The sequence below is a fragment of the Zalophus californianus genome, chromosome 11 (genome assembly GCF_009762305.2).
Source record: "Zalophus californianus isolate mZalCal1 chromosome 11, mZalCal1.pri.v2, whole genome shotgun sequence".
Lineage (NCBI taxonomy): Eukaryota > Metazoa > Chordata > Mammalia > Carnivora > Otariidae > Zalophus > Zalophus californianus.
In genome coordinates this window covers 59,420,971-59,432,127 of record NC_045605.1, presented here as the reverse complement: position 1 = coordinate 59,432,127, position 11,157 = coordinate 59,420,971, and the positions used below count along the sequence as shown (strand labels likewise).

Below are 11,157 nucleotides of genomic sequence, written 5' to 3'. Positions count from 1 at the left end.
CACTGCTCACAGACCAGAAGTAGTACTAGGGTGGTGGGCAGGACAGAGGGGCTGCAACCAGCACACAGATGAATACACTTCCTTTATCGAGGGCGACAAACCAAAACAAAACCCCAAAACCCCAAACATGTAAAAACCCAGGGTGCTAGAAATACAAACTCAATTCATTCAAATTCAAGCTCGTCCAGACCCTGGTCACAAACCCTAGTGAGGTGCATGTGAGCACCAAGTCAGGGAGAAGGAGACAGGAGTGAGGCCAAGAGAAAGGGTGGGAAGGGGGCCCCCACAGGCCCCCTAGGGATCACCCTCACAGTGGTACCTCCAACTTCCCAGTGACGGTGAAGACCTACTAGGCCCTAACCTTTCAATCCCCACCTCATCCCTGGCCAGGGCTATGAACACCAGTCCCAAATGGTTCTGCCCTCCCTTGCTCCGTCCTCACTTGCTGAGGCTTCCAGCCTCACTCTTCTCCTCCTCCACACTCTTCTCTGTGATTAGTAGCAGGTTAGGGTACTGTGTGAGCCGCAGTGAGGCTGGGGGCCAGGGGAGGCAGGGTGGAGACGGGGTGAAGAGAAGAGCTGTCCAAGGATCCCTCTCTTCATGGGATCCCAAACTGTACAACCAGCTCCTCTTTTGCGTCCACTCGGATCTGAGAAAGTGCACTGTAGGCATAAGCAGCTATCCTGGAGACCTGAGACAGAGGGGCCAGGGACAAGAGGAACGGAGAGAGGCAGTGAGAAGGGAGATCCAGAAAGCCGGGGAGGGGGATTGGGTGGCGAGAGAGGAGGGGATGGTGAGGGACAGGGAGCCAAAGAGAAAGGCAGGGATGGGAAAGACGGCAAAGAACAAAGGGGAGGGAGAAAATAAAGGTGGAAAGAAGAAGATACAAAGTACGAGAGGTGAGGGTGAGTGGGGTACACGAGCTACCAGGCTCCCTAACTCCACTTCCCTACCGCCTCTGAGACGGAGAGGGTGAACCCTCTGCCACAGCCTGGGCGGTGAGGGAAGGGTAGGCAGGGGCGGCTCACCTGCTGCAGGTCGGAGAAGGGGATGGGCTCGCTGGCCAGCACTTGGTGGGGCTGGCTGGTGAGAGATGGCAGCGGCGGCAGCTTCTTCCAGTGGGTCAGGCTGCTGCTCAGCACAGCCAAGCGGGTGCTGGCCAAGAGGATGGAGGGGGGTGGGCGGTCAGGCCGGTCTGCCCTGGTCTGCCCTGCCCTGCCCAGCCCAGGCATGCCTCGCTCCCTCAGGCCAGAGAAGCAGGGTGACAAGCACCTCCGCTCACCACAAACTCGCTCCAGGCCCACCTCCCTTGGCCTCCGCACCCTTGAGGGCCACGGGGCAAACAGGGCTGACATGAACATCTGCTGCGGTACCAGAGAGATTTGTTATCAGTCTCCTGGGCTGCACCCAAACAAGAAGCGTGGACTGGGGCTCAGGCTCCAAAGCTGGATAAGGGATGGAGGGGCAGGGAGGAGCCCAAGGAGCCCGACCGGGGTGGGGTGCGTGTGTGTGTGTGTGTGTGTGTGTGCGCGCGCGCGCGTGTGCATGTGTGTCCGAAGCTGGCCAGGTCTCACCTGTACTGCCTTGCCCGGTCCATGTACTCATGCTGCTCCATGCCCTGGGAGTCCGCGGCAGACACATCAATGATGTTGCTTTGGGGAGAAGAGGCAGAGAGAACATGACAGGTGCTTCAAGAGGGACACGCAGGATTCGCTGCCAAGTGCCAACCCCGGGGCTATCTGACCCCAGTGTCCCTGCCTGCCCACTGGAGCAGGGCTGGGCCCAGAGGCACCTCTAGCCACTGACCTTGTCCCATCCCCCATGTCCTGGGCCCAGCCCCTCTATCCCATCCTTTAACATCGATGGAGAAGCTCTGCCCAGGCTTGGTCCTTTGGTGCTCACCTGGCTGTCTTAGCAAGGATGGAGGAGAGCAGGGCCTGCTCATCTGTGCGAGTGGGAGGCAGGCTGTGGTAGTTGGGCTCAGCTCCATTGAGGGCTTTGGTAGGGGGGCTGCTAGGGTCCAGCAGCAGCTTCCGTTCCTCTCGGTCCTAGGAGAGGCCATAGGGGAGAAGTCAGCTCTGGAGCCTTTAGCTGCCTTTCCTGGGCTCTTCTCTCAGCCCAGCTCTGACCTTTAAGCACCAAAAAATACCCTAAGTGCCTAAGTGTGTAGAATGTCAGCTAAGGCTCAGTCCTGCCTGCCCTTGGGAGCTCAGCTGAGTTGGTGGTCTGGGATGAATCAAAGTGGAACCAAGCAGTCCTAGAGGCCCTGAAAGGATGGACAGAGGCACAAAGCATGTATTCAGTAACAGCTCTAGAGCTTCAGAAAACAGTCTAGCACCTGATGCAGGTCAGGAGCCTAAGAATGGCACTCCTGATCCCCCAAACAATTCTATTCCTTGTATAATGTCAGGGCAGGAGTCCCAGCCTCTGGGTCACACAGTCCCAGTGTGCCCCCTTCTTGAGGGCAGGTCCCTTCTACTCTCAAGTGTTCACTCTCCTCTGATGCTCTCTTTGTATACAACTCCCAGAACCAAACCTGATGCACCTGGTGAAACCTGAGCTGACATGGAGCTGCTCCCTCCCTTGCCATGCCACCACACCTCTAGTAGTGTGGTTTTGCTAATTTTCAGTAGTCCTGTTACTGCTAGCCAACACTGATAATTACAACTCCCAGAACTAACCTGGGGCCAGACCAAGTCTCCCTGGTTCCTCACATTTCTGTGTGGTTTTCTCCTCGTTCTAATCTACTGCAATCTCTGGATACGACCCTGCCTTGAGCCCATCCGCTGCAAATCCCTGCTGGCTTTGTGTCAGCTACAAATTGGATAAGCTGACCTGCTGGGTATCTATCCAAGCCGTAAAGAGCAAGGGTGCCCAGGACAAAGCCAAGGACAAGGGGGCCATCCTGCCTAATGCTGACTCACAAACCCTCAGTGCCAGACCACCAGTGCTCCACTCCAGCCCACTTTCAGTTCCTACCACAGACCTTCCCACTGCGGACTCCCAGCTCCCCTGGCCACAACTCCACAACGCTCCTTACAGAGGGCCACTTCCTCCTGCCCGCCTGCCCCACCCTAGGGCAGGCCCTTTTCACAATACTCTTCCTTCTCAACCCTAGGTTGCCCAAGTGTCCCCAGTTCCCAAAAGCATGAGACAGAAGCTGTGGGATTCTACCCTATCACCTCCCAACTCCTCGACACAACCCCTCCTCCTTAAAACACAGGCTAAATATTAAAGGGCTAGAAAGACAAAATATTTGCCAAAGATCAAACTATCTCAAAGGAAAGCTAGCTTCAAAATGAACCCTGAGTTTGATTCCTGTGTGTCATCCTTCCCCCAACCCTACTTGAGACAGATCTTCCTGCAGGACTGGGTAGTTTTCCCCCCATCAGGGGTTCTTCAAGAACAACGTTGTTTTCCTGAGACCTACACTCCCAGAAGAGGCCAGGCTACCCCCATCAGAGTGGACAAATAACATCACCCCACCCCCAAAAGGCCAAGTGCAGCATGGAGGAGGTTTTTCACACCAAGGTCTGTCCCTGAGTCAGTGTCAAACCAAGAGTCAGGATTCCACTGTTTACCCTAGCACAAACACATATATGTGGCCTGCCCATGAATACCCACCTGGTCTATGGGCACAGCTAAAAGAGACAGCTTGGCCCAATGGATAAAGCACATGGCTTGGTATCAAGACACCATGGCTATGGCACTACTCAGCTCTGTATCCTTGGTTAAATCACTTAGTCTTTCTAAACTTTTTCTTGCCTTTATTTAAGATTTTATTTATTTGACAGAGAGAGACACAGAGAGAGAGGGAACACAAGCAGGGGGAGTGGGAGGGAGAAGCAGGCTTCCTGAGGAGCAGGGAGCCCGATGTGGGGCTTGATCCGAGGACCCTGGGATCATGACCTGAGCTGAAGGCAGACGCTTAACGACTGAGCCACCCAGGCGCCCCTTTTTCTTGCCTTTAAATACATAACCTGTACCTATATGACAAACGCTTGGCAAAAACCAAATGAAAGAACTATAAAGGCCTTTGAAAAATGCATCATACATTTTTTTATTAAAATAAAGGAGCAGAGATGAGAATGGGAAAGCGGCCTGTCCAACAGCTAGCTGAGAGAGGGACTCTGAGATAGTGAAGGGTATGGAATAGACTTTTGCCACACGAAGCCTTAAATCACCCAGCACTGATCGAGCACCGTTCTGGGGGTTAAATACAGAAGTGAGAGCCTGTCAAGAAGGTGAAATTCAGGAAAGCAGCAAGCCCAGTTCTCCCAACTAGAAGCTGGTATCCTTTCTTAGAAGACACTAACCCTTCTTGATTCATTCCCTGCAAGAGTCTGTATTACTCTTTAGGGGACAATCTCCCACTATGCCACAGTTTTCCCAGTAGGCAGGCATACTGTGTCCTCTACGAGGCTGGGATGAAGTGAGGGGTAGTGGGCATGAGGCATGCCTAACATAAGGCATAGGAAATAAAAGTATGTGTTCACTGAGTGGGAAATTAATGAGGCCCAGGAGCCACTCATGCCTCTCATACAAATGACATTTTCCTAACCTTAAGTCCTTAACCTAAAATAGGTTCATGTGAGTCACTGGGGAAAGACCTACTTCCCGAATACCAGTAACAAAATCCATTTCTGTTACCATCTTCCCCACCAGACTCTGAGCTACTTGCTGAAGTCTTTCTATCATGTCCGTTTCTAGAATGTGTTGAAATGTAGAATCCAGGCTTACAGACAATAAAAAAGGTGAGTGGCCAAGAGCTTGAGACTTCATCCTCAGGAAGGTCTCCCCACTCTTAAAAGATCAAGCAGGTAGGGCAGGCTTTAAGGTGTGGGGAGAAGTGAGAATGCACCAAGAGGAAGAGGGAGAATGTAAAACCGCACAGGTTTCTCAGCCTAATCCCCTGTGCAAAGGGATCAGATCTACAGTCAAATTCCCAGGACAGGCACCCTCTCTAGCTGAAGGAACCTTCAGGCCCCAAGCAAAAACTGCACTGAGGCAGGCCAAACGGAGCTCCCCATCCCGTCTCTCTAATCCAATCCACCCAGGGCGGAAACCCACTTTGTAGCTTCCCAAACAACTTCCCACATGTCTCGATGTCCTCACTGTCTCTATTAAATTCTTCACTGGTCAACTCAAATGCCATCTACTTCCAGAGGCCTTCTCTGACCCCAAACCAGCAGTGACCTTCCCTCTCCAACCCCAGGGACTGAGAGCATACACAAACTCCTGATTCATGTCAGGACAAACGAACTCTGAGCCTCAGCTTACCCGTCTCTAGAATGGATTCACAAAGCCCGCTCATACAAGCACAGAAAAAGCACAGGAAGCTGGGAAGGCAGTTTCCCAGAGACCTAGCGTGAGGACCCTGAAAGCTATAAAGGTTTAAGGGTGGGATAAGATGAAAGGGGTGGGAGCAAGCGGGACAAGCGGCTGCCCCTACACCCCAATGCGGAGACTGTAGAGAAAGCTGGGGCTTTTAACAGGGATAGGAGCCTGGCCGGGCGTCCCCTCTGTAATCTGTCCCCTCCCGGCCTCCGTACTATACGAGCCCCGCACTCCCGCTCCTGCTCTTCTGCAGGTTTTCTTCTGGGCCCCACGCCCCAGCCTCTCAACCCTCATTCCCGAGCCTCGCCCGCCGCGGCCGCACCTGGTCCGAGTCCTCGTTCTCGCTGCTGTAGCAGCACCCCATGGCCGGGGTCGGGCCGGGCACTCAGGCCGCGCCGAGGAGGGACGGCGTCCGTCGGGAGCCCTTCCGGTCACATGACCCGTGGCCGCATCCAGCAAGCAGCCACCCGCCTCCCCGCCTATTCCTTCCCAGAGCCGCGCAGCGGCCGCCGCAAACCCGACTTCCGGCCCCGTCTCCACCGCGTGATCATCACCAACCAATGGGAAGGGTCACCCCGCTTGACAAAATGCGAGACACGTGATGTGATGAAAAGGCGGGGCAGATCACATGACTTAAGCCTCTGCCCAGTCTTGGAGCGTGAGTCTTCTTTCACCGGCTCCAGAGGTTCTCGTAGTTTGTGGTCGCGTGGCTGCCAGGCTACCTTTCTGGGCCAGTGAGTGAACTTATCCCAAATGCCATCATGATTTGCTCTCCTAAATGCTATGCGAGGGGCGAGTGGGACTGAGGCCCTACACTCCTAGAGCACACAAGTCTCTATGTACAAGCGTTGGACCCAGGTGCCCAGCCCCCAGTCGGGGGACACATAGAGTGTGGCGCCCAACGGAGTTCTCAGCCTGGACTGGGGATCGGAGACTTACTGGAAGAAAAGCCCTTATTCATACACAAACCAAAGCGGAGCAGAGCTCAAAACTGTAAGAGATACAGGCTACCTCACAGGCTTTGCCTTCAGGCATTTCTCTTCGATCTTGCTGGCCTTTTTACAGCAACCATAGTAATCTAACACACAATGCTCTTTTCTTAGAACCACCCCATATCTTCCCTTGGATGCTGAACACAGGTCCAGGTGTGTCATTCAAGATCTTGCAGAGCCTCTCACCTGCCTCCCATTCCAGCATTTGGGTCGTGGGGGCTGGTAGTGATGGTGGTGGCGGTGCAGGGATTGTAGTGATGCCTCACCAACCGTAAGAAAATATTTGCAGTTTCCCGACTGACCTCCTGGACTTTCCTCATGTGGCCTACACTGTCTCCCCACCAGGTCTGTCTTCTGCCTTCAAGCCTCACTACAAACAGTATTCTCCTGATTGCCATCTTCAATCCCATTGTTTGGGCATGTCCAGTTCCCTGTGCTTAATCCCTATCCCGTGTTGATTCCTTCATTTATCGAATCAAAAATTACTGTCTGATGTGCCATATACTGTTCTGTCTAGATACATAGCAGTTCACAAAACAGCCCAAAGTCCCTGTATCCATGGAGCACTGCATTATGTTTTATTCTCCATTTTTGGATCAGTCTCTTCCTCCAAACTTGGAGTTCCTGGAGGAAGGGGACAAGATCTGACTCCCCTCTGCGACCCACACCCTGGCATTTACTTAGACAAAATGTCAGTTGTCTGAACTGAGTAAATTACAGCCTCCCATCACCTTGGCTCACACCATGTCCCATGTTCTGCTACAAGGAGTTAGAGGAGAGGTCAGCAAACCCAGTAGCTCTTATTACCCCTCAGATCAAGACCCTGGAGTTCTGTACATTTTTTCAGCACTCGAGAAGGGTAAGAGTTAGCCCCACCTTGTTGCTGCAGCTAGTAACTTGAACTGCAGGTCTCAGGTGACAGCAGCAGCTTCTGCATCAATAATTGAGAGCAGGTCCAGCCTGCCTCAGGGTTCTCTGGTCCCAAGGACTCCCCCTCCTGTCCTATGCTCTGATCTTCCCCAAGCAGGAGCCTCCAGCCCAGGTAAGCAGGGCTCTTGAGTGTGGGTTCCCAAGCACACCAGTTCAAACTCACTATCACTCACCTACTCACATCCATTTATATACTCTTACTTTCAATTTTAGTCCCCATCACCAGGGGCCTCACAAGGGGCAGAACTGGAGGAAAGGGAGGATGGTCCAGGGCACTCGAGAGGAGAAGGCACTTATCCCCCAAAGGGGGCCTGGAAGAAGAGGCTCGAGTGGGGGGACTGTGTGCTGTGTCTGTACATGCTCGTAAAAGGAATTCTGAGAACAGAAAAGGCGAATGCAGGGGAGGGGAGACAGGTCTGGAGAGGAGATAGAGAATCAAGGATTCCTCCCACACTCAGGGAAGACCAGATGGAGGGATGGGAAGAAATCTCATCCTAACACCCTCTGGAGTGTTTTGATTCCCTTTTACTGAGACAGCACACAGGGTCTGAAGGGGTTTCTGACTACAAAGCTGTGCTCTTTTGCTCCACACTAACGGGTCTGGGAAGAGAAGGCAGAGGGTAGGGAGGGTGGAGGATATCTCAGAGGAGGTCTGCAGAAAGCAGTCCAGAAGGGGTGACTACAGAGATGAGGAGAAACAGGTGGAAGAAGCCAGGTGAAGATAGGACCAAGGGGTAGAAGTGGGAAGAGTTGGTTTGGGGGTGGGTGCACAACACACACTAGCATGAAGTACTTGAAAGTATATGGGCTTGAAATTGGACCAATTCAGATTCAAATCCCAGTTCTGCTGTGTGACTCTGGACAAAAGACAGCCTTCCTGAGCTATGGTTTGTAAAATATAGGAATACAAATGACAAGCAATGGTGGGTGTGGGTTTCCCTCCCTGCCTCCCTTCACCCCAGAGCCCTGGTAGGGACCATGTCCCCCGCCATTGCACTGGCCTTCCTGCCCCTGGTGGTGACACTGCTGGTGCGATACCGGCACTACTTCCGACTGCTGGTGCGTATGGTCTTGCTGCGGAGCCTCCGAGACTGCCTTTCAGGGCTGCGGACTGAGGAGCGGGCCTTCAGCTATGTGCTCACCCATGCCCTGCCTGGGGACCCCAGTCACATCCTCACCACCCTGGACCACTGGAGCAGCCACTGCGAGTACCTGGGCCACATGGGGCCTGTCAAAGGTCAGTGTTCCTTAGCCTTCTGCTCCAGGAAGCACCCCCAAGATGGTAAGGAAGGTCTGGGATCTGCCGCTGCCTACTGGGTGCATTGGGCAGGTTCCTGATCCTATCTGGGTCTTTCTCTCCTCTGCAAATGAGGGGGCTAGGCAAAGTTACTCACTCATCTAGCAAACACTTATTGCCACCCTTCTGTGCTAGGCCTATACTAGGTGCTGGGTGGGAAAAGGAGGCAGAGGCCACACAGATGAATCAGCCACAAATGCTGGCCTCAAAGGGGACATAATATAAAGGGGACAACCATCTCAGCACATAACCCATAACTTTCTAATTACCTGTGCTAAGCATTTCTCCCCCACACCGTGGAGGCTCCCACATCCCATTCAGCTGCCTGGCTTTGTCTGAGTCCCGGCTCCTGCTTTTAGAGTCTGAAGAAATTTTTTAAATTCCAAGGTTAGAAAGATATTCAATGAATAAAACAAGGGGGAATGAAACTGGAAGTTCTAGCGAAGGTCTCTCAGAAGCCTGGTAGTTGTTTCTGCTTGAGCCCTCCTGAAGAAAGCAACACTTACACAGAGCCTAGAAGAACTGCTTCCAGCTTGGCCAAGCAGATAAAGACAGGGATGGGGAGGGGCAAAGCCAGTCACATATGCTAATGCAGCATGATGGAATGAGCCAGCATTGACTTGGTTGACTCTGGGTACAGTGCTTGGGAGGGCTGTGATACAGGCTACAGATGGGAAGAACTGGAAAGTTTGGATAGGATCGGGTCCAAGAAGGTCCCGAATGTCAGGCTGAGGATCTCAAGTTCAATCTCAAAGGCCTTGAGGATCATAGGAACCAAGGAACAACAGGGTCAGATCTGTTTGTTGGAAAGATGCCTACTGGCTGGTATGAAAAGGAGCATGAAGGAGGCAAGCCTGGAGGGGCAAGGGGACCAGTGGGGGCAGCTGGAACTGTAGTCTGAGAAGACCCCAGCTGGTTGGGGGTTGCAGTGAGGCAGGTGGGCATTTGAGATCCCTTTCTATCAGGGGCCCTGCATCTGTTTCCCATGTCTGCTGCAACAGCCATCTTCCCCCCAGGTCAGATCCTGATGCGGCTGGTGGAGGAGAAGGCCCCTGCTTGCGTGCTAGAGCTGGGCACCCACTGCGGGTACTCCACATTGCTTATTGCCCGTGCCCTGCCCCCCGGGGGCCGCCTTCTCACCGTGGAGTGGGACCCACGCATGGCAGCAGTAGCTGAAAAACTCATCCGCCTGGCTGGCTTCGACGAGCGCACGGTCAGCCCCCACCTCCCCAACCCTTGTCTCTTCCCTTCCACCCCCAGCCTTGCCCTAGCCAGGCCCCCCAGTGAGGGAATCCCACCTAGGAGAAGGCAGCAGCTCCACATAGGGGACTGTGACCCTTGGTGATGTATGAACTCCTGCCCTTCTGTTCCAAGTCATTTGCTCGTATTTGCTGCTGGATGACAAAGGAGCAGTTAAGAGGAAGGTCTCTGGAGTCCAGCAAATCTGGGTCCAAACCTTGTCTACGTCTTGTGAGCTTTATGACCTTGGGCAAAGCACTTATTCTCCGAATCTCAGCTTCATCGCTGGCAGAATGGAAATCACAATACTGATGCTGACCTCTTGGGTTTTTCTGAGGACAGAGGAAATGTGAGAATACTCATGGGGACCTAGGCCAGGACTTGGCATAAAGTAAGCCAGATCCTACGGGAGTTTAGTGTGGGAGAACAGTCCCTCCCACCCTCACCTCCAGCTCCTCCCACTCCCACAGGTGGAGCTCATCGTGAGTAGCTCAGAGGAGGTGATCCCACGCCTACAAACCCAGTACCAGCTGAGTTGGGCAGACATGGTGCTCCTGGCACACCGGCCCCGATGTTACCTGCGAGACCTGCAGCTGCTGGAGGCCCATGCCCTGCTGCCAGCTGGTGCCACTGTGTTGGCTGACCACGTGCTCTTCCCTGGTGCACCTCGCTTCCTGCAGTATGCCAAGAACTGTGGCCGCTACCGCTGCCGCCTCCACCACACTGGCCTCCCAGACTTCCCTGCCATCAAGGACGGCATAGCCCAGCTCACCTATGCAGGGCCTGGCTGAGGTCCAGGCCCAGGGGTACTTACTGCTACCCCTCCACCCCGCCCCCCAAGCAAGGACCTCAGAACATCCCCTCCCCCCACTGCTTGTGGCCTGACACATGCTGAGCTCGGGGGAGGGGGGCGGGGGGGGGGAAGGCTATCCTCCCACCTTTGCCCTACTCCTGTTCCACACTGATTCAGGCATCAAGTTCTGTCAGATTGCTTGGTCCCACTGGCCCCTCTCCTTCCAAAAAGAGTCATGGATTAACAGGCAAGAGTCCTGAGCTCCCAACCCAACTCTATCACTGATTTTCTGGGTGACTCCAAAGGAGTCCCTGTGCTGCTCTGAGATTTAATCTGCTTTCTTAACACTAAGGAAGCTGGCTGGAAGAGCTCCAGGGGCGTCCCAGCTCTGGGCCTCAGAAAGCCTGCCCTCCCCAGCCCATGCAGTTCCAGGTGGGATCAGAGGAAACAGGGAGGCTCTGAAGGAATATATGAGTATAAGCTGGGCCAGAGATGGAGCCTGGGCCCAGAGCCAGGGACACCCTGGCCTGCCTTAGCCCTGGACCGCATGGTCAGGTAGGCTTGCCCTA

The 11,157-nt window shown here is 53.9% G+C and overlaps 2 protein-coding genes across 3 annotated transcripts; one reads left to right on the top strand and one right to left on the bottom strand.

Annotated features, from left to right (window-relative positions):
• Positions 1-69: 69 nt before the first annotated feature.
• Positions 70-5,843, bottom strand: LAMTOR1 (late endosomal/lysosomal adaptor, MAPK and MTOR activator 1). Its single transcript, XM_027580911.2, has 5 exons — positions 5,660-5,843; positions 1,903-2,048; positions 1,575-1,652; positions 1,029-1,155; positions 70-691 (listed from the first exon to the last, which is right to left on the bottom strand). The coding sequence occupies exons 1-5, from the start codon at positions 5,699-5,701 to the stop codon at positions 599-601; spliced, it is 486 nt and encodes a 161-aa protein (XP_027436712.1). The 5' UTR covers positions 5,702-5,843; the 3' UTR covers positions 70-598.
• Positions 5,844-6,005: 162 nt separating this feature from the next.
• On the top strand, positions 6,006-11,099 carry LOC113915114 (transmembrane O-methyltransferase). Of its 2 annotated transcripts, XM_027580874.2 has the most exons (5): positions 6,006-6,330; positions 6,441-6,482; positions 7,238-8,496; positions 9,573-9,769; positions 10,266-11,099. In XM_027580874.2, exons 3-5 carry the CDS (start codon positions 8,238-8,240, stop codon positions 10,584-10,586), a joined length of 777 nt encoding a protein of 258 aa, XP_027436675.1. In that variant the 5' UTR covers positions 6,006-6,330; positions 6,441-6,482; positions 7,238-8,237; the 3' UTR covers positions 10,587-11,099. The 2 variants fall into 2 exon arrangements, with proteins under 2 accessions (XP_027436675.1, XP_027436674.1); XM_027580873.2 differs by having other exon boundaries at positions 6,006-8,496.
• Positions 11,100-11,157: the final 58 nt, after the last annotated feature.